The sequence below is a fragment of the Saccostrea echinata genome, unplaced genomic scaffold (genome assembly GCF_033153115.1).
Source record: "Saccostrea echinata isolate AGI-Se365-2 ecotype Australia unplaced genomic scaffold, CSIRO_AGI_Sech_v1 ptg000054l, whole genome shotgun sequence".
Lineage (NCBI taxonomy): Eukaryota > Metazoa > Mollusca > Bivalvia > Ostreida > Ostreidae > Saccostrea > Saccostrea echinata.
The window spans coordinates 23,785,731-23,807,500 of record NW_026889803.1 but is presented as its reverse complement, the minus strand read 5'-3'; the positions used below and the strand labels follow the sequence as shown (position 1 = coordinate 23,807,500).

The 21,770-nt window shown below is 34.0% G+C and overlaps 1 protein-coding gene across 1 annotated transcript in view; it reads right to left on the bottom strand.

The window, feature by feature from the left end:
- LOC133206146 (probable ATP-dependent RNA helicase DHX37) overlaps positions 1–21,770 on the bottom strand; it is a 725,850-nt gene that overhangs the window by 7,974 nt on the left and 696,106 nt on the right. The window contains exon 25 of the mRNA XM_061342078.1: positions 13,452–13,549. Within this exon, the coding sequence (XP_061198062.1) occupies positions 13,452–13,549 (98 nt within the window). The remainder of the gene's footprint in view (positions 1–13,451; positions 13,550–21,770) is intronic.

Genomic DNA, 21,770 nt, shown 5'->3' with positions numbered 1-21,770 from the left:
CAGGAAGAAATACTTTGTTCAAAATCCCGCATGAAGTAGATGTAATTGTCTCCAGCCCACCCCCCTTTTTTTCTAAAAGCTTGAAAAATAACAATTTCATTAACTGACATTTATTTTGAAACCTGTAATACTATGTTATGGATATTGCACTTCAGATGCTCTTATTTCATTTCCATCGTGGATAAAAGCAGCGAAATAAGAGAATATGCACATTTTACTGATAAAATGATTTTTTTTGGGGGGGGGGGGGATTCACAGGTACTTGGGTCTTGGTTTATAAATATGTACTTTACTTTTTTTTTCACATATCAATAAGGTACATAAATATTTATAAACCAAGACCCTGTGTAAAAAAAAAAAGAAGCTTTTAATGCTCTATGAATAGGCAGAGTGTTTGATACAAAAAACTGAAATGTATTGATTAAAGCACAAAATTTAACAGCTTTAATTGTATTTGAACAATACCTTATTCATTAATTTTCTCTTTTCATGTAACCAAGTTTATTACAAAGTATAATTTGTACTTCGGGTTCGTTGCCACGATGCTCTCGGTTACTGATAAATTTATTAGGAAATCCTACTACATATATGTAATAGTCTTTCGATATATAAATATATTCACAACTTATAGTGTTATCAATTATTTACCAAATATTTCAATGACCATTCACAAAAAAAGTTTTTTTTTTATGTTCATGCAGCTGTAATCGCCTCGTTTTTTTTTCTTTTTAACATCGGGCTCGATGCTATATGATGTTCTAGAAGCTTCCATCAATATTAAGATCGGTGAATGACGGAAATAATTTGTACATTTCACTTTTTCATCGGTTATTACACGTATATTTTTTTTATATCATTTAAATCAAGTTTTGATTGAATAATTCAGTGATGACGTTTTATGAAATAAATAAACGATTGCTTGTTGTCAGTTTCATTAAAAGTTGCCAGTAACTTAGATCCGCCAACCAGAAACGCCACCGTACTCACGTTTTTCCTATTTCATGGCTGTTTATAGAAAATGAAAGTAGGCTTTTAATTTAATGTACGATACTTACTATGGGAGTGAAATCTAAATATAGTTTACGGACATCATCTTGTATACAATGTATTGTTAGCAGAGTAATTAAGAACTCTGGTGCACCCGTTTCGGAGTTTATTTGCAAAATTTATTTATTTATAAGTATAGATTTACTTATGCTATTCAAATTATTTATTTACAGTGGTGCCTCATTAATCTGGACGCCTCCATCCCCAACAAAATCGTCCGGATAAATGAATCGTCAGGATAAGTGAATCACTTCTTAAAAGACGTACGTACCCTCTTAAAGCATGAACATTTGAACATAGAGGTATCAAATGTGAAGGCAAAGAAAACACCTTTATTTTACATTGACTTAATGATTTTATTTTTATAGTTTTAAAAGAAATTATAAATATTTAAAAAAGAAAAAAATTAAAATGTAATTTACACGATGAAAAATGGATAGGCAGTTTTATGTTGCGACTTCCTTTTCTATCACAGAAAACTTTACTCGCCTTCTATTTGACGTGTAGTTACATGGGCTGACCAGATTTTGATCTTCTACTGTTTTATTTCGGCACTTTTTTTTAATATTTATTCATGCTCATATTAAGTAGAACTGTTCAATATCACCATTGAGAATGTTCAAATGACTAACTAATAGTTACTATATTTCAATTCCCTACAATTCCTATAAGGGTTCAAAAAGTGACACCACGGATGACAAATTTTAAATTGTACTCTTAATGCTGAACCCAGAACTGAAATCGGCTTGAAAATTGGTAAACAAATTAAAAGGATGATGTGCCATACAGTCCCCGGTAAATTGATGAAAAATAAAATATCTGAATTTTACTGTAATTTTTGCATCCACTTAATCACAGATATGTGTACCGAAATGGAATACTACTTTTACCGAAAATGGAAACATAATTTGTAAGATATTTATCTTAAGCACCATGTTTACATCCAATTCCAATTGAATTTTGGCCCCGCCCCACTCTTCAAAGCCCTTAAAATATACAAGGGCAAGTAGGTACATTTTTCTCCTTTGGATGGTCCCTGTATTTTATTGAAATCTACCTATATGTGAAAGGAAAAATTTATACCTAATTGCGCTCAAATGTTGTGTTTAAAACATTGTCAAATATGGCTCTTCTCCATTATGAACAGATCGACGAAACAATTTTTTTCTGACGTAAAATAAATTCATATGCTAATCGAGGCATCGGCCTGACTTTCTCACCGACCAATCAGCTAAATGAGTTGCATTACGAGTGAGTACTACAAAAATTCTGAGGAAATTTAATGCTTGGAAAAAAGGCATACTGTAGATTCCTTATTTTTTGCGAGTACTTATTTCGAGAAATGGCTCTTTAATGTCAAATCGAGAGAATAATAATTTGCGAGTGGAAGGTTGATCAAGAGATTTTATATTGATTTCAGCACCATAAAAATAAAGCAAGTAACTTTATTTCGCGAGTGGTGCTTCTCGTGTAATTATGCAATAATTAATTTGTCGTGTATATTTAGGAATCTACAGTAATTTTTTTTCTTGTTTTCCAATGAACATTTTTTTATTTATTTGAGTCTACCAATCTATAATTTCCCTGATCATGATTACAAACAATTTTTTTTTTATAAATATACATTGTATAATTTCATAGTTTTGTAAAGCGTAGTTGGGCAATTGGCTACAGGTATTCCCCAGAATCAGTGAATACACGTTTTATTGTGAATTTCTCGACCCAAAATGGTAAACACTGATGTTCCATACATATCATGTATAAAAAGCCTTTGCTGGCCATTAAAAGTCTGAAATGTAGTAGAGATAATGTGTGAATTGACCTAAGCCAAGTGTCTGTGATAAAATGTAAACATGTCGTAAACCAGCATGTTTTGTCGTTCAGTCATCGGATTGGACAATTGTTCTCGTTAAGCGACTATGTGCAAAATAATAACAATAGCTATATGAGGTAGATTCCTTGGACATGCATACCCCTATATTGTACTAAGACACGCCTATTCTCTTTTCATAAAATATCCTATTGACACAAACTAGGCCAAATTTTGCTCTCATGGGGTCTAAAAATCAGATTATGCAGTAATCCTCATAATTAAAATATGTTGGAACTATTGAAACTATTCAAGAGGCGTCGTATTCATTCACTTTTGTTTGAAAACTATCAAAATTTTGTAGAATAAATATAATTTGTTGTAGAAAAAAGGGGCCGCAGAAAGTAGTTTTGGCACATCATCCTTTACAGGGGAAAAATGTTATTGTATTGACCCCTAAAAATCCCTTTTTTTTAAGGATTTTGTTTTCATCACCTAATCACCTGAAGACAATGTCAATGTAAGTACTCTACTTAAATATTACAAGAACTCCTTGCTCCCTTTTTGAGATAACAGAACATGCTTTATTTCAAATTTAACATAGAAACTCCCATAGACAATTGTAGGAGACTTATAAGACTGGAAATATTTTTAAGATGCTTATCAAAATGGAAGCCTTAAGACTATGTAAGACTCTTAACAGTTGAGCAAAGGGAGATAACTATTACATGGTCATTTCTGAAATTGCTAAAATTTACCATATGTCAATTCTCTAAAACTCCTATAAGTGGTCAAAAAGTGATCCCCTGGACCATATTTTTTAAATTGTACTCTTTATGTTAAATTCAAAACCAAAATCAGTTTGAAGATTGGTTAACAAATAAAAATTTACAAGGAAAAAACTGTTTTATGTTCTGGCCCCTAAAAATCTCGAATGTTTGAGAATTTCTTTTCCTCACCTAATCACCTGAAGACAATGTCAAATAAGTACTCTACTTAAATATTACAAGAGTTGCTTGCTTCCTTTGTCAGATAATGGAACATGCATGATTTCAATTTAACATAGAAATTCCCATAGACAATTTTCAAAGACTTATAAAACTGGAAGTTCTGCTTCGATTAACTTGAAACTTACACCATGTCCATTAATCATTCTTAACAATATGTAGTCTTCAAAATAATTTTCCTATATGGTTTTTTAATTTCCATCCCCCCTTTTTAATGTTTGAGGTCTTAAAAAGCAAAAAAGTATCAATGGTATAAAAACGCTGTCAATGATTTTTTTGTAGGTTTTACTTTCCATTCCAAAAATTTGAAATAAATTTGAACAAAAAATAACAAAACCTTAAGCTCTTAAAGAAATCTTAGTTTTTGACTTATAAATACCGGAAGTGATGTTCCCAGAAGATCAAAACCTTAAATACGCGGGACATTTTGGTATGCTATCAGATGGTCTTGAAATAAAATATGTATAACCAAAGACTTTCTTTCGTGACGAAAAAAGTGTTAGGTATAATAATAATAAAACAAGACAAAAACAATTGGGCTTTTCGCCTCAAAGCGAAAAGCCCTAATAATAATAGTAATAATAATAATAATAAAACAAGACAAAAACAATAAGGCTTTTTGCCTGAAAGCAAAAAGCCCTAAATAACAAAAGAAAACAATAGGGCTTTTCGCCTGAAAGCAAAAAGCCCTAATAATAATAATAAAACAAAATGAAAACAATAGGGCTTTTCACTTGAAAGCAAAAAGCCCTACTAAGAAACAGTAGAATCACTACAAGGTCTTCTATGAAGATGGAAGACCTCAATAATAATAAAAAGAAACAATACAATCTCTATAGGTCTTCCCTTGTGAACGGAAGACCTAACAAAAAGTCTGTGAGTCAATGCTCACTAGTAATACCCCCTCTCTGAAGTGAATACACAAGTTCAGTGATGGACAAATGCACAGAAAACAGGAAGTTGACATCTGATTCATACAAAAATAAAGCACAACTATTGGTATGCCAAAACAAAGAGTGTGCTAAACTTTTAAGTGTTTGTGATCAGTAGTTGCTGAAAAAACTGTGACCAAAATTTGTTTTGTATGGTATGGACAGACACACAGATAAACAGGAAGTTGACATCAGATTCGTACAACAAGAGGCCCATGGGCCACATCTCTCACCTGAGCTCACTGGCTAGGAACAAGCAGAAATCAGTTCAGTATTGAATGGGGGAGGGGGGCAAACTTTAATTTTAACTACCTCAGAATGCTTCAATATAAATATTACTAATCATGGATTTTTTGTTCTTAAACAGAAGAATTTTAGAGGTTTTTTACTATATTTTCCACCATCATGGTAGCTCATTCTGTAGAGCTCTCACTCCATGATGTTCTTGAGCAGAAGATTTTTTTCAAGATGATTCCTATATTTTTTTCTTATGCAAAACTTAATTGACCCTCTGTTGTGCCCCCATGATTTGAACAAACTTGATTCTACAATACAAGGTAATAATAATGGCTTAGTTGTTCTTTAGAAGAAGATTTTATAAAGATATTTCCTATGTAAAAGCATTTCACAGTAGAAAAGGATTTACCAAGAAAAAGTTTCAAAAATGTAATTAACCAAGCAGTAATTAATTAACAAAGATTGCATTGAAGTCTATGGGGACAAGCAATTTTTTAAAAAATGAAAATTCAAATATTAATAATAATATTAATAAATACTGAGATCGAAAGATGCATTAAAATATTAGAAACAGAATGACAATTGAAAACAATTTTTTTTACCAGAAACAAAAAACAGAGGGAGATAACCAGGAGCAGGATTCATAAACACTCTCAGATTTTTCTTAAAAGTACTTTAGTACTAAAAAATTCTTATTAAGAAAAAATTCTTAAGTCATATTCATATAAATTCTAAGAACAATTCTAAGCTAAGTTCAATTCTGAGAAAATTAGAGCAGTTTAGTTAAGTCACCCTGGCAACACATGAGAATTCCCGAACAAAAAGCGAACTCTTTTGTGATAGAGGTATTTAGTTCCATGTGTATTACATCACAAGTGAAATGTACTATGTCATCAACATTGCACAATATTGCATCTTACCATAATGATGAGATAATTATCTCAAAGACAAAAAGAGTTTCTAGTTGGATGTAAAAGCATGGTTTCTTAATGAAATATTAAGATTTTTTCTGTGCATCATTATTTTCATTTTAATAAAGGAAACTTAAGTATTTCTTATCTACTTAAGACACCTCCTGAGGACACTTAACTTTAAGTTAATACTTAAGCAGTAAGTATGTTTATGAATTACACTTAAGTATTTCTACCAAATTTAAGGTCGCCCTTGTGGCGCAGTGGTTAGAGCGTCTGCTCTAGAGTCGCGAAGTAATGATCCTTACGTCGCGGGTTCGAATCCCACCGCGGGACGTGGAGACCGGTCCTTCGGATGAGACCATATAAACTGAGGTCCCGTGTCACAGTAGGTGCTGGCACGAAAAAGATCCCTCACTGCTCAATCGCCATAAGTGCCGAGTATAGGACAAAATTTGCAGCTCTCCACCGGGAAGTGGTGGTGTCTCCATATGAGTGAAAAATTCTCGAGAGGGACGTTAAACAACATACAAACAAACCAAATTTAAGCAATACTTAGGGAACTTACGTATAAAATATAATATGTTGACTGTGCGACCGTTGGACCATTTAGGCGCCAGCTGGTGCCTTGTCAAAAAAATTTAGATGCCAATGCAAAGTTTTAGTCGCCAGGCCATTTTTCTAAGGCGCCAACTTTAAAAGTTAATAGAATATAAGGACCCATGACAAGACTAAGAAAACACATGTCCATTGCTTAAAATGATTTCCTCTTCTTTTAAATTTCTTTTCGCTTTTTCAGAAAAAATTGTTAAATATGTGAAAATTTCCAAAATTCAACAATCGGCAAGTCAATTTAAAATGGTCACCAATTTGGCGACTTACAGAAAAATTTTAAGCACCAATCAAAAATTTTAGGTGCAATGGCAACTAAACTAGTCGCCAATTAGAGCCCTGATAACCCTTACCAAAATTCAAGGTCATAAATTTGGACACATCCCATCCCATCTGTCTAAATATACTGAGTATTAAACACCTACACATCTGTTATGTATTCAATTTCATTGAATCTATTGCTATTAGGGATGAATACCTTAACTTCATTATTGCTGATTCAGCATCCAGCTTCTTCAGCTAGCTTGTGAATGCCTGACTTTCACAGAGCTTTGCCTTACATACCCTTTGGTATGGCTAGTCCATTCCAAGGGTTGTCGGTCATTCCATTATTTGAGGTCTTCAATGCGTTTTACTCAAATGCCCCTAAATCATTACACCTATATATTCCTAGGTAAAACTTTGACCCACTGTTGTGGCCCCGCCCTATCCCTGGGGGGTCATGCTTTCAACAAATTTGAATCTACACTACCTGAGGATACTTCTGTATTAATATGACTAATAATGCCTTAGGTGTTCTTGAGAAGATGATTTTAAACGATATTTCCTATATATTCCTATGGTAAACTTTGACCCCCTGTTGTGGCCCTGCCCTATCCCCAGGGGTCATGATTGGAACGAACTTGAATCTACACTACCTGAGGATACTTCTTTTATAATATGACTAATCATGGCTTTGCTGTTCTAGAGAAGAAGATTTTTTGAAGACATTTTATATATATTCCTATGTAAATCTTCGACCCCTCTTGCAGCAATGCCCTACCTCCAGGGGTCATGATATGAACAAAATTGAATCTACAATATGTAATGAAGCTTTCACATAATTTTAATCTTTTTCTTGCCCAGTGGTTTTCGAAAAGAAGATTTTTTAAAGACGCCACCAAATTTTCACAAATTCTTAATTATCTCCCCTTGAAAGAGGGCACTGCACTTCCTGTGCACAAATTTTAATCCCCTTCACCAAAGGATGCTTTGTGGCAAGTTTGGATGAAATTGGCACAGTGGTTCTTGAGAAGTTGAAAATGTGAAAAGTTTACGGACTACAGATGACAGACAGACGCCGGACACTCTTTGATCAGAAAAACTCACTTGAGCCTTTGGCTCAGGTGAGCCAAAAATGAATCCCACCATAAGGTATGCCGAAACAAAGAGTGTGCTTAACTTTCAAGCATCTCCAATGAGTAGATGCTGAGAAAACTGTGACCAAAATTTGTTTTGTATGGTATGGACAGACATACAGATAAACAGGAAGTTGACATCAGATTCGTACAAAAATCAATCCCACCATATGGTTTGCTGAAACAATGAGTGTGCTAAACTTTCAAGCATCTGCTGTGAGTAGTTGCTGAGAAAACTGCGACCAAAATTTGTTTTGTATGGCATAGACAGACACACAGATAATCAGATTCATACAAAAATGAATCCCATCATATGGTATGCTTAAATAAAGACCTTGCTAAACTTTCAAGCATCTGCGATGACTAGTTGCTGTGAAAACTGCAACCAAAATTTCTTAGAGACAGACAGACGAACTGACAGACAGACAGACACACAAGGGTTAAACAGTATACTCCCCCTCCTTTGGAGTGGGGGTACAATAAATACAACCACTATAAGGTTTTCAATCTGAAATGGGAGATCTTAATAATAAGAAGACAAGAGTCCCAGGGGCCACATCGCTCACCTGAGCACTGTGGCTAGGAAAAAAGCAAAAATCAGTTTAGTATTGAAAAGCTTTTTCCTATATACTCCTATTTTAAACTTTGATCATCTATTGTGGCTCCACCCTACCCCAGGGGTCATAATTTGAACAAACTTGAATCTACACCTCCTGCAGTTGCTTCCATATAAATATGACCAATCATGGCTTTGCTGTTCTTAGGAAGAAGAATTTTTAAGATTTTTCCTATATACTCCTGTGTTTAATTTTGATCGTCCATTGTGGCCCTACCCTACCCTAGGGGTCATGATTTGAACAAACTTGAATCTACACCACCTGAGGATGCTTCCATATAAATATTAACAATCAAAGCTTTGCTGTTCTTTAGAAGAAGATTTTTAAAGATTTTTCCTATATATTCCTGTGTTAAACTTTGATTGTCCACTGTGGCCCCACCCTACCCCTGGAGGTCATGATTTGAACAAATTTAAATCTACACTACCTGACAATGATTCCATGTGAGTTTTATCTTTCCTGGCCCATTGGATTTTGAGAAGAAGATTTTCAATGATGCCATTAATATTTTGCCTTTTCGTAATTATCTCTCCTAGGAAGAGGGCGTGGCCCTTCATTTGATCAAACTTGAATCCCCTTTACCCAAGGATACTCTGTGCAAATTTTAGTTGAAATTGGCCCAGTAGTTCTGGAGAAGAAGATTGAATTGTGAAAAGTTTACAATGACAACGACAACAACGAACAAATTTTGATTAGAAAAGCTCACTTGAGCCTTCGGCTCAGGTGAGCTAAAAACTATTTAAAACCTTTAAAGGGGAGACATAAATATAACTAGAAACACCAAAAGGTATTTCCAATACGTATTTTTACTTCACATATGTAAAACAAAAATACTGATATTAAATGAGTTAAATATTGAAAACTTTCAGCCCCTCTGGGCCCCAAATAGGACAATCATATCCTTTTTTTCATTGTTGAGATTTGAAAATGAAAATACATAGGGGCCAGGAAAGTAACTGTGGCTGGCTAGGAAAAAAAGCAGAAATCAGTTCAGTATTGGAAAGTTTAAATACATAAGGTGGGATTGATTTGAACAAACTTGAATCTACACTACCTGAGGATGCTTCCATATAAATATGACGAATCATGTATTCCTATGTAAGATTTTGATCATCCATTGTGGCCACACCCTACCCCCTGGGGTCATGATTTGAACAAATCTGAATCTACACTACTTGAGGATGCTTCCATATAAATACATGTATGATCAATCATCAATCATAGGTTTGCTGTTCTTGACAAAAAGATTTTGAAAGCTTTTTCCAATGTATTCCTATGTAAAACTTTGATGATCCATTGTGGCCTCACTCTACCCCCTGGGGTCATGATTTGAACAAATCTGAATCTACATTACCTGAGGATGCTTCCAAATAAATATGACCTATCACGGCTTCGCTGTTCTTGACAAAAAGATTTTAAAAGATTTTTCCAATGTATTCCTATGTAAAACTCTGATGATCCATTGTGGCCCCACCCTACCCCAGGGGTCATGATTTGAACAAACTCGAATCTACATAACCTGAGGACAGTTCCATATAAATATGGCCAATCATGGATTTGCTGTTCTTAAGAAGAAGAATTTTAAAGATTTTTACCTTTATATTCCTATGTAAAAATAGGATCCCACATTGTGGCCCCACCCTACCCCTGGGGTCATGATATGAACAAACTTGACTAGTGGGTATTGTTTTTTTTTTTACAAAAAAACACATGTCTCCCCTTCTTTACCAACATTAACGAGTGCAAATATATGATCAGGGTCAAAAATAATAATGCAGTGCATCTCAACTCAAATTCTGTGTACAAAATTTCAAGTCTTCATGTCAAACGGATCTCAAGTAATCGTCTGGTCATGTTTTTCTTAATTTGACCTTGAAGAAAGTGGTCAAGGTCAAATATTTTGATACAGTGCATTTGGTCTCAATGTTGTCTTTCCTTGTTCGAAGTTGAAATCCTAATGTCAAAAAGTTCTCAAGTTATGACCTAGACTATATTTTCAGGTAAACGATTGACCTTGACTTTATTAATAGGTCAAGGTGAAAAAATGTTGCCATTCACCATTCCTCTATACCACCTCTTCATGTTCCAAGTTTGAAGTCTTAATGTCAGGGTTCTCAAGTTATGGTATAGTAATGTTTTCTCTATTTGACCTTGAAGAAAGGGGTCAAGGTCAAAATTTTGAAGCGTTGCATCTTGTAACAATGTCTTCTTTCTATGTTACAAGTCTGAAGTCCTAATATCAAAAGGTACTCAAGCTAAGGCCTGGACTCTATTTTGATGTAAAAGATTGACCTTGACATTATAATAATTGAATCAAGGTCAAAAATTTTGGTGGCATGCATCCCTCCTTCATACCATTTCTGCATGTTCCATGTCTGAAGTCTATATAACAAAGGATTCTTAAGTAATGGTCTAATCAAGTTTTTTCCATATTTGACCTTGAGGAAGACAAGAGGTCAAGGTCAAAAATTTTGGTGTGTTGCATCTTGTATCAATGTCTTCTTTCTCTGTTACAAGTTTGAAGTCCTAATATCAAAGGGTACTCAAGCTATGGCTTGAACTCTATTTTGATGTAAAAGATTGACCTTGACATTATAATAATCGAATCAAGGTCAAAAATTTTGGTGGCATGCATCCCTCCTTTATACCACCTCTGCATGTTCCAAGTTTGAAGTCTTAATGTCAAAAGGTTCTCAAGTTATGGTCAGATTGTGTTTTTTCCTTATTTGACCTTGAAGGCAGAAAGGGGTCAAGGTCAAAATTCTAATGCAGTGCATTTTGTCTCAAGGTCTTCTTCCTATGTTACAAGTTTGAAGTCTTAATTTCAAAGGGATCTCTAGTTATGGGCTGAACTCTATTTTGATGTAAAAGATTGACCTTGACCTTATAAATAGGTCAAGGTCAAAAATGTTGGTGGCGTGCACTCCTTCTCAATGTCATCTATCTATGTTCCAAGTTTGAAGTCTTAATGTCAAAGGGTATTAAAGTTACGGCCTGGACAAAATTTGGATGAAGAAGAAGAAGAATAAGAAAATCGACAAAAACAATATGTCTCCCCTGGAAGGGGAGACATAAATCTTCCAAAGTATTCATATGTAACCTGAGGATGCTTCCATATCAATATGATCAATCATGGCTTTGCTGTTCTTCAGAAGATTTTTAAAGATCTTTCCTATGTATTCCTGTGTAAAACTATGATCGTCCATTATGGCCCCACCCTAACCCTGGGGCTTATGATTTGAATAAATTTGAATCTACACTATGTATTAAGGGTCCTCCACACCCCGTGACTTGTGACGTATATCAAGAAAAAATACTTTACTTCCCATTTAATGTAGGTTTTGCACTGACAATTTGCCTGGCACCTCCTGTAAGAGAGTCTTAGAAACGCTTAAGAGATAAGGATTTTGTCAAGGGAAAAGTACGCAGTAAACCAAGAGTGATACTCTAATTATAAACAATGAACACATGGAATGATCACAGAGCGACCCAGAGAAAAAGGTGTCAATTTTTTTCAATAAAAGAACAGCGGACCTTTGGGTTTATGTTGCATAATAGTTCGTAAATAACAGGTACTGTATATCTACGAGAAAAGTTTTAGGTTATTTATACTTTCAGGCTAATCAATCCATTTCCATTTCGTCAACAAAGTCTGTTGTGAAAGTTGATATTTTGCACACTAATTTGAGCGTTTCAGTAATACCTATCTCATTGTGTATTTATAAATATTGATAAATAGTGTGTATTTCTAGTTTTGCTCATTTATATATGTCCAATTCAGTAGCCAATGACCAGTAACTTTAGTATGATGAAGTATGCGGAGACTTACCAAAGTTTTTGAGACCTGGACAACAGGAAAGATAACTCTAAAAAGGAATTTCTACACCAAAGATTTTGAAAATAATTTTTCTACATCAATAAATTTGAATTTAATTCAATTTCTTGTTGTAATTTATTTCATTATTGTTTCTTCTATACTATCAAGAGTCTTTCTTAATTTTTTCTAGATGTATTTTAGAGAAAATGAGTTTTATATATTTTTTAGAACTTTAATTAATTTCCTAAAAAAGTATGTTGACTGATAAAATTAAGTTTCTGGGGTTGTTTTGTGAGCTTAATGGTATATGACAGGAAAAAACAAAATTTGCTGTGCTATGTATCAAAACTCCATGGGAAAAATATCATGAAACTTGTAAAATTAAATTTAAAAAAAAATCAGTATAAATTATATTTCAATTCCTGGCCAGATTTTAAAGGTTGATATGCTTGTTAAAAGTAATGCCCAGTAATGTGATAACATAAGCTGGGGGTGTGTGGAGGACTCTTAAAGGTTTCACAAAAATTTCAACTTCTCTGGCTGAATGGTTCTTGAGAAGTTTTTAAATTTTTTTTTCCTATATGTCCCTATGTAAAACTTTGATCCCCATGGGTCAAGAATTCAAACTTGAATCTACATTACATAATAAAGATTTCACGCAAGTTTCATCTTTTCTGGCCAAGTGGTTCTTGAGAAGAAGGGTTTTAAATGATGCCACCAAATTTTCATTAATTGTTAATTATCTCCTCTTGAAAGAGGGCCTGGCCCTTCATTTAAACAAACTTGAATCCCCTTAACCCAAGGATGCTTTGTAGCAAGTTTGGTTGAAATTGGCCCAGTGGTTCTGGAGAAGAAGTCGAAAATGGGTAAACTTTACAGACGGACAAACAGACAGACAGACGCCAGACAAAATGTGATCAGAAAAGCTTTCTAGAGCTTTCAGCTCAGGTGAGCTTAAAATTATTTCTAGTTCTTGGTAAGAATTTTAAATCATACTAGGATGAAGACAGTAAGGTTTATTAAAATAACAGAATGGAAATGGTAAAATTTATAAAATCACTTACAAGCAGTATCACTCTTCCATGCTTTTAACAAAGAGTCCTTATTGTCTACATCCTTGGAGATCAAGGCCTTCAACAAAACCTCAGTTCTAGGCTGTAACCTGTAATATGTACATATTAACCCTGAATTCCAAGAGTCAAGGACAAGTAAAAAATTTCATTATCAAATACATTTTATTAGTTGATTGTACATACAAGAACTTTTAACAACCATTTTTTGACAACACCCCTCTCCACAATTCTAAATAAAAATCCATTACATGTGCCAACTTTTTTTTTGGTTATGCAAATAAAATTCAGAGATTAAGAATTAATTAAGTCTTCCATCCCCAATGGAAGGCCAATTATCAACAGTGGTTGGATAGTTTCTTTTTATTTAGGTCTTTCATCTTTAGTGGAAGATGTTCTTGTTAGGTCTTTCCACCTTTCCGTGGAAAGACCTATTGAAATTGTTATGTTAAATAGGTCTTTCCACCTTTCTTTGGAAAGACATCTTGAAATGCTCTTGTTTATTAGGCCTGTCCACCTTTCTGTGGAAAGACCTCTTGAAATGCTTCTGTTTATTATTACTAGGTCTTTCCACCTTTCTGTGGAAAGACCTATTGAATTACTTCTGTTTATTATTATTAGATCTTTCCACCTTTCTGTGGAAAGACCTCTTGAAATGCTTATGTTTATTAGGTCTTTCCACCTTTCTGTGGAAAGACCTATTGATATTCTTCTGTTTCTTATTATTATTATTATTAGGTCTTTCCACCTTTCTGTAGAAAGACCTATTGGTTTTCTTCTGTTTCTTATTATTATTAGGTCTTTCCACCTTTCTGTGGAAAGACCTATTGAAATTGTTCTGTTTATTATTAGGTCTTTCCACCTTTCTGTGGAAAGACCTATTGAAATTGTTCTGTTTATTATTATTATTATTTTTATTATTTTTCCGCCAAATGGTTTTTTGTTTCAAAAGTTATCGAAAAGATTTATGGTCCATAAGAATGCACTTCGTAAAAGATTTTTATAGTTGACCCTGTGTATATGAACTTTGACCCCTCAAGGAGTTACAACCCCTTTCGCAATAAAAGCTTGCTATCGCTACTCCTTCGAAACCTTAAACCGTAGAGATACGAAACCTTCACTAATGTCTTTGACTAATTTAGTAGACTCTTCAATCTATTCAGTGTGAAAGGTTGCATAAACCCCTTTAATTGGTTATTGCCCCTGAAAGTTTTTGATGGTTATGAATAATTTTTTTTTTAAACGATCATAGAGACATGGGACCAATGGCATTGGCATGTGTGTCCTTCGACCTTGAAATTTATAGAGGTCAAAGGTCAAGGTCATTCAAAATATGAGAAAATTAGCTTTTTTAATATCTCTTTTGTATTTCAACATATACTGAATATCTTTGCATCTATAATATGTTCTTCTAAAACTATTTCAAAGATTTCATTCTTGTCCCCCGAGCTTGACCCATTCAAAAGTTGTCACCCCTTTTGCAACAAAACCTTGTTATCGCTACTCCTCTGAAACCGTAAACCGTAGAGATTCCAACCCTTCATCAGTGTCTTCGACTCATGTAGTACTCTCTTCAGACTATCATTGTGAAAGCATTCTTTGGTCCCTTGTATGAGTTACTGCCCCTGAAAGTTTATGCTGCTTACACTTAATGAACTTTTTCTTAAACGGTGTATCCTAGAGACATGGGACCAACTGCATCTGCATATTTGGCCTTTGACCTTGAAATATAGGTCAAGGTCAAAGGTCAAGGTCATTTAAAAACATAAGAAATTCCTTATATATGTGTAAATAAAGCAATTCACCAAATGACCTTGACCTTTGACCTTGACCTTTGACCTTGACCTTGGGTCAAATGGAAAAGTAAGAACATGCATCCAGCTCCAGTATCAGGAAAAACATAGAAAGTAAAGATTTCTTGTTTTTTTGTTTGTTGTTTTTGTTGGTAATGACCTTGACCTTTGACCCTTGACCCAAAGGTCACAATCAGGCTTAAGGATGTGGAAGTAGTTACAATTCTTAGTTTAAAAGAGGCATAAAATAAATAATTTATCACCCCCCCTTCTTAAAAAAAAAAAATCACATCAACAACAACTTGGTATATTTCTGGAAAATTCAAACCAGACCTCGGATCGACACCATATTTGGTACAAATGTAGTATAGACCTCAGAGAAACTTTCTGGAGAGTTTTACGGTGAGTCTTATAAGTTTATAGAAGTCAAAAAGTTTCACGGCAAAAACTACAAGTTCTGTTGTGTTTGAAATTAAAGTGCAGGTGAACGAAGAAATGATCTAAACCTTTCATAGGCTATTTCTTCAGATGTCGTTAGTAGCATTCGATTCTCCTGATATGATACGAAATTTTAATACCAAGCATTCTCTCTTTCTTTTACATTTGGAATTTATTTGATTTTTATTTAGAATTAATCAGTTTCCAGAAATAGCGATTTTCGGTAGATTAAAAACAATTCTCGCTTTCATTGTCGTGTTTCCCTTCTAAAAATGCATGTTGGGAGTTTAATTTGTGCTACACATATTTAATTTAACCCAAAGAAATGCTTATTTAAATGTTTCATATTTATTTCAGGATATTTAGTCAAAAATGTTAAAATCCAAACCCGATCTTTTAAGCTTACAATGAAGCTATTTACAAAACATTCAGCATGCTTACAATATCGATGAATCGGGCTACAGTCCATTAATACACTTTCATTAGGGAACAGTGTTAACGATTTCTCATGCAGCCCGTCCCTTGTTATTTTTATATACTGCTTGCAAGTTCAGGAACTATTTCCTTTTACGGAACTTCTTTCTTCCCCTACCGATTCTAAAAATACGCTTGCATTTCTTCTATAGTCTTAAACAATTAACTTATGTATGTTATCGGAATGTGTGGCCGAGTGGTTAGCGCACCTGCCTTTCAACCCAAGGGTTTTGAGTTCGATCCCAGCTGGAGGAGCATATTTTTTTTTTTTTTTTGCATTTTTTGCATTTTTCTCCTTTTTTTCAACCCAAATGACATGGAAACACTTAAAAAGGTGGAAAGGCCTCTAATTGTTCTCTGAACAATTAGTCTCCTAGTGCTTTATTAGGTCTTTCCACCTTTCTGTGGGAAGACCTCTTGAAATGCTTATGTTTATTATTATTATTATTAGGTCTTTCCACCTTTCTGTGGAAAGACCTCTTGAAATGCTTATGTTTATTATTATTATTATTAGGTCTTTCCACCTTTCCATGGAAAGACCTTTTGATATTCTTCTGTTTCTTATTTTTTATTATTTTTCCGCCGTGTGATTTTGAGTTTCAAGATATATGGAAAAGATTTATAGTCCATAAGAATGTACTCCGAAAAAGATTTTTGCAGTTGACCCTGCGTATATCAACTTTGACCCCTCAAAGAGTTATTACCCCTTTCATAATATAAGCTTGTTATCGCTACTCCTTCGAAACCGTAAACCGTAGAGGTACGAAACCTTCACCAATGTATTCGACTAATTGAGGGGACTCTTCAATCTTTTCATTGCGAAAGTATTCGTCAACCCCTTTCATGAGTTATTGCCCCTGAAAATTTTTGATGTTTACAAATAATTAAAAATTTTCAAAACGATAAGTCATAGAGACATGGGACCAACTACATAAGATTCATTGACCTTTGACCTTAAAATATATGCAAAGATCAAAGGTCAAAGTCATTCAAAACATGAGAAATTAAGCTATTTTTATATCTCTTTTGTCTTTCAACATATACTAAATATCTTTGCATCATTAATATGTCCTCTTAAAACTATTTCAAAGATTTCATACTTGTCCCTTAAGATTTACCCCTTTAAAAGTTATTGCCCCTTTTACTGAAAACCTTGTTACTGCTACTCCTCCGAAACCGTAAACCGTAGAGACACAAAACCTTCACCAATGTCTTCAGGGTCTTTAGACACAACTTCAACCTATTCAGTGCGAAAGTATCCGATGACCCCTTATATGAGTTATCGCCCTTTAACGTCTTTGCGCTTACTATTAAACCTTATATCTTTAAAACTTAAAGTCGTAGAAGCATGGGGTCAAGTGCAATGTGACCCTTGACCTTTGACCTTGAATATTTGTTCAAGGTCAAGGTCATTTCAATTTTTTTAAAAAAAATTTTTCATTATTTCTATCTTTTAAGCCATTTATGGATTCTTTTTGTATTAAAATTAACTTTAGAGAGTAAAAATGAAAAATATATGAAATTTAAAGAAGGTGGAAAGACCTCTAATTGTTCGAGAACAATTAGTCTACTAGTTATTATTCTTTTTCTTCCCGGACTTTTGAAACCGCAAGACTTATCGAAAAACTTTATAGTTCATGATACAGGACATTAAAAGTTATTTCGAAAAACGACCCCCCGTGTTTGACCCATGACCTCTTACGAAGTTATTGCCCCTTTCGCAAGAATAGCCTGTTATCGCTACTCCTTCGAAACCATAAACCGTAGAGATACAGAACCTTCAACAATGTTTTCGACTACTCGAGAGGACTTTTCAATCTTTTCATTGCGAAACGATTTGTCGAGCCCTTTAATAAATTACTGCCCCTGAGAGTTTTTGATGTTTACGAATAATGACAAAATTCTCTAAACGATAAGTCGTAAAGACATGGGACCAACTGCATTAGATTTTGTGACCTCTGACCTTGAAATTTTTGTGAAGGTCAAAGGTCAAGGTCATTCAAAATATGAGAAAATTAGCTTTTTTAATATCTCTTTTGTCTTTCAACATACACTGAATATCTTTGCATCTATAATATGTCTTCTAAAACTATTTCAAAGATTTCATTCTTGTCCCCCGAGCTTGACCCATTCAAAAGTTGTCACTCCTTTTGCAACAAAACCTTGTTATCGCTACTCCTCCGAAACCGTAAACCGTAGAGATTCCAAACCTTCATCAGTGTCTTCGACTCATTTAGTACTCTCTTCATTCTATCATTGCGAAAGCATTCTTTGGTCCCTTGTATGAGTTACTGCCCCTGAAAGTTTATGCTACTTACATTTAATGAACTTATTTTTAAAACGGTGTATCCTAGAGACATGGGACCAACTGCATTGGCATATCTGACCTTGAAATATAGGTCAAGGTCAAAGGTCAAGGTCATTTAAAAAAAAAGAAAAGAAATCCCTTATATATGTGTAAAATATAGCAATTCACCAAAATGACCTTGACCTTTGACCTTGACCTTTGACCTTGACATTGGGTCAAATAGAAAAGTTAGGACATGCATTCAGCTCCAGTATCAGGTAAAAATACAGAAAGAAAAGATTTCTTGTTTTTTTTGGTTTTTTTTTGAATGACCTTCACCTTTGACCTTGACTCAAAGGTCACAATAAGGCTTAAGGATATGGAAGTAGTTACAATTCATAGTTTAAAAGAGGCATAAAATAAATAATTTACCCCCCCTTCTTAAAAAAAAAAAAAAAATCACATCAACAACAATGTAGAATATTACTCTAGAATTCAAACCAGACCTCGGATCGACACCAAATTTGGTACAAATGTAGTATAGACCTCAGAGAAACTTTCTGGAGAGTTTTACGGTGAGTCTTTTAAGTTTATAGAAGTCATGAAGTTTCACGGCAAAAACTACAAGTTCTGTTGTGTTTGAAATTTAAGTGCAGGTGAACGAAGAAATGATCGAAACCTTTTATCGGCTATTTCTTCAGATGTTGATAGTAGCATTTGATTCTCCTGATATGATACGACATTTTAATACCAAGCATTCTCTCTTTCTTTTACATTTGGAATTTATTTGATTTTTATTTAGAATTAATCAGTTTCCAGAAATAGCGATTTTCGGTATATAAAAAAACAATTCTCGCTTTCATTGTCGTTTTTCCCTTCTAAAAATGCATGCTGGGAGTTTTATTTGTGCTACACATATTTAATTTAACCCAAAGAAATGCTTATTTAAATGTTTCATATTTATTTCAGGATATTCAGTCAGAAATGTTAAAATCCAAACCCGATCTTTTAAGCTTACAACAAAGCTATTTACAAAAAATTCAGCATGCTCACAATATCGATGAATCGAGCTACAGTCCATTAATACATTTTCATTAGGGAACAGTGTTAACGTTTTCTCACGCAGCCCGTCCCTTGCTATTTTATATACTGCTTGCAAGTTCAGGAACTATTTCCTTTTACGGAACTTCTTTCTTCCCCTACTGATTCTAAAAATACGCTTGCATTTCTTCTATAGTCTTAAACAATTAACTTATGTATGTTATCGGAATGCGTGGCCGAATGGTTAGCGCACCTGCCTTTCAATCCAAGGGTTTTGAGTTCGATCCCAGCTGGAGGAGCAATTTTTTTTTTTTTTTTTTTTTTTTTTTTTTTTTTTCAGCCCAGATGACACGGAAACACTTAAAAAGGTGGAAAGGCCTCTAATTGTTCTCTGAACAATTAGTTTACTAGTTAGGTCTTTCCACCTTTCTGTGGAAAGACCTCTTGAAATGCTTCCGTTTATTAGGTCTTTCCACCTTTCTGTGGAAAGACCTATTGAAATTGTTCTGTTTATTATTATTTTTATTATTTTTCTGCCGGACGCTTTTTTGTTTCAAGATCTTTCGAAAAGATTTATTGTCCATGAGAATGTACTCCGTAAAAGATTTTTGCATTTGACCCTGCATAAATGAACTTTGACCCCTCAAAGAGTTATTACCCCTTTCGTAATAAAAGCTTGTTATCGCTACTCCTTTGAAACTGTTAACCGTAGAGATACAGAACCTTCACCAATGTCTTTGACTAATTGAGAGGACTTTTCAATCTATTCATTGCGAAATGATTTGTCGACCCCTTCAATGAGTTATTGCCCCTGAAAGTTTATGAAGTTTACAAATAATGAAAAATTTTCAAAACGATAAGTCGTACAGACATGGAACCAACTGCATTAGATTGTTTGACCTCAGATCTTGAAATTTTTTTCAAGGTCAAAGGTCAAGGTCATTCAAAATTTGAGAAATTAAGCTCTTTTTATATCTCTTTTGTCTTTCATTATATACTAAATCTCTTTGCATCTTTAATATGTCCTCTTAAAACTATTTCAAAGATTTCATACTTGTCCCCTAAGATTTACCCTTTTAAAAGTTATTGCCCCTTTCACTGAAAACCTTGTTATCGCTACTCCTCCGAAACCGTTAACCGCAGAGACACGAAACCTTCACTAATGTTCTTAGGGCCTTTAGCCACAACTTCAGTCTATTCAGTGCGAAAGGATCCGATGACCCCTTAAATGAGTTATCGCCCTTTAACATCTTTGCTCTTACTATTAAACCTTATAACTTTAAAACCAAAAGTCGTAAAAGCATGGGGTCAAGTGCAATGTGACCCTTGACTTATGAACTTAAATAATTGTTCAAGGTCAAAGGTCAAGGTCATTTAATTTTTTTTAATTTCATTTTTTCCATCTCTCAAGCCATTTCTGGTTTCTTTTGTATAAAAATAAACAGTAGAGAGTTAAATATAAAGAATATATGAAATTTAAATAAGGTGGAAAGACCTCTAATTGTTCGAGAACAATTAGTCTACTAGTTATTATTATTATTATTCTTCCGCTACGGCTTTTTGATCCGAAAAACTTATCGAAAAACTTTATAGTTCATGATACTCGACTACTTAAATTATTTCGAAAAACATGTGGCCAGCTATTTAACCTTTGACCCTTGCGTAGTTATTGCCCCTTGCACAAAAATCCTTGTTATCGCTACTCCTTAGAAACCGTAAACCATAGAGGTACGAAACCTTCACCAATGTCTTTGACTAATTGAGAGGACTCTTCAATCTTTTCATTGCGAAAGTATTCATTGACCCCTTTATGAGTTATTGCCCCTGAAAGTTTTTGATGTTCACGAATAATTAAATTTTTTTAAAACGATAAGTCGTAGAGACATGGGACCAACTGCATAAGATTCATTGACCTTTGACCTTAAAATATATGCAAAGGTCAAAGGTCAAGGTCATTCAAAATATGAGAAATTAAGCTCTTTTTATATCTCTTTTGTCTTTCAACATATACTTAATATCTTTGCATCATTAATATGTCCTCTTAAAACTATTTCAAAGATTTCATACTTGTCCCCTAAGATTAACCCCTTTAAAAGTTATTGCCCCTTGTGCGAAAAACCTTGTTATCACTACTCCTCCGTAACCGTAAACCGTAGAGACACAAAACCTTCACTAATGTCTTCAGGGTCTTTAGACACAACTTCAATCTATTCAGTGCGAATTTATTTGATGACCCCTCATATGAATTATCGCCCTTTAACATCTCTGTGCTTACTATTA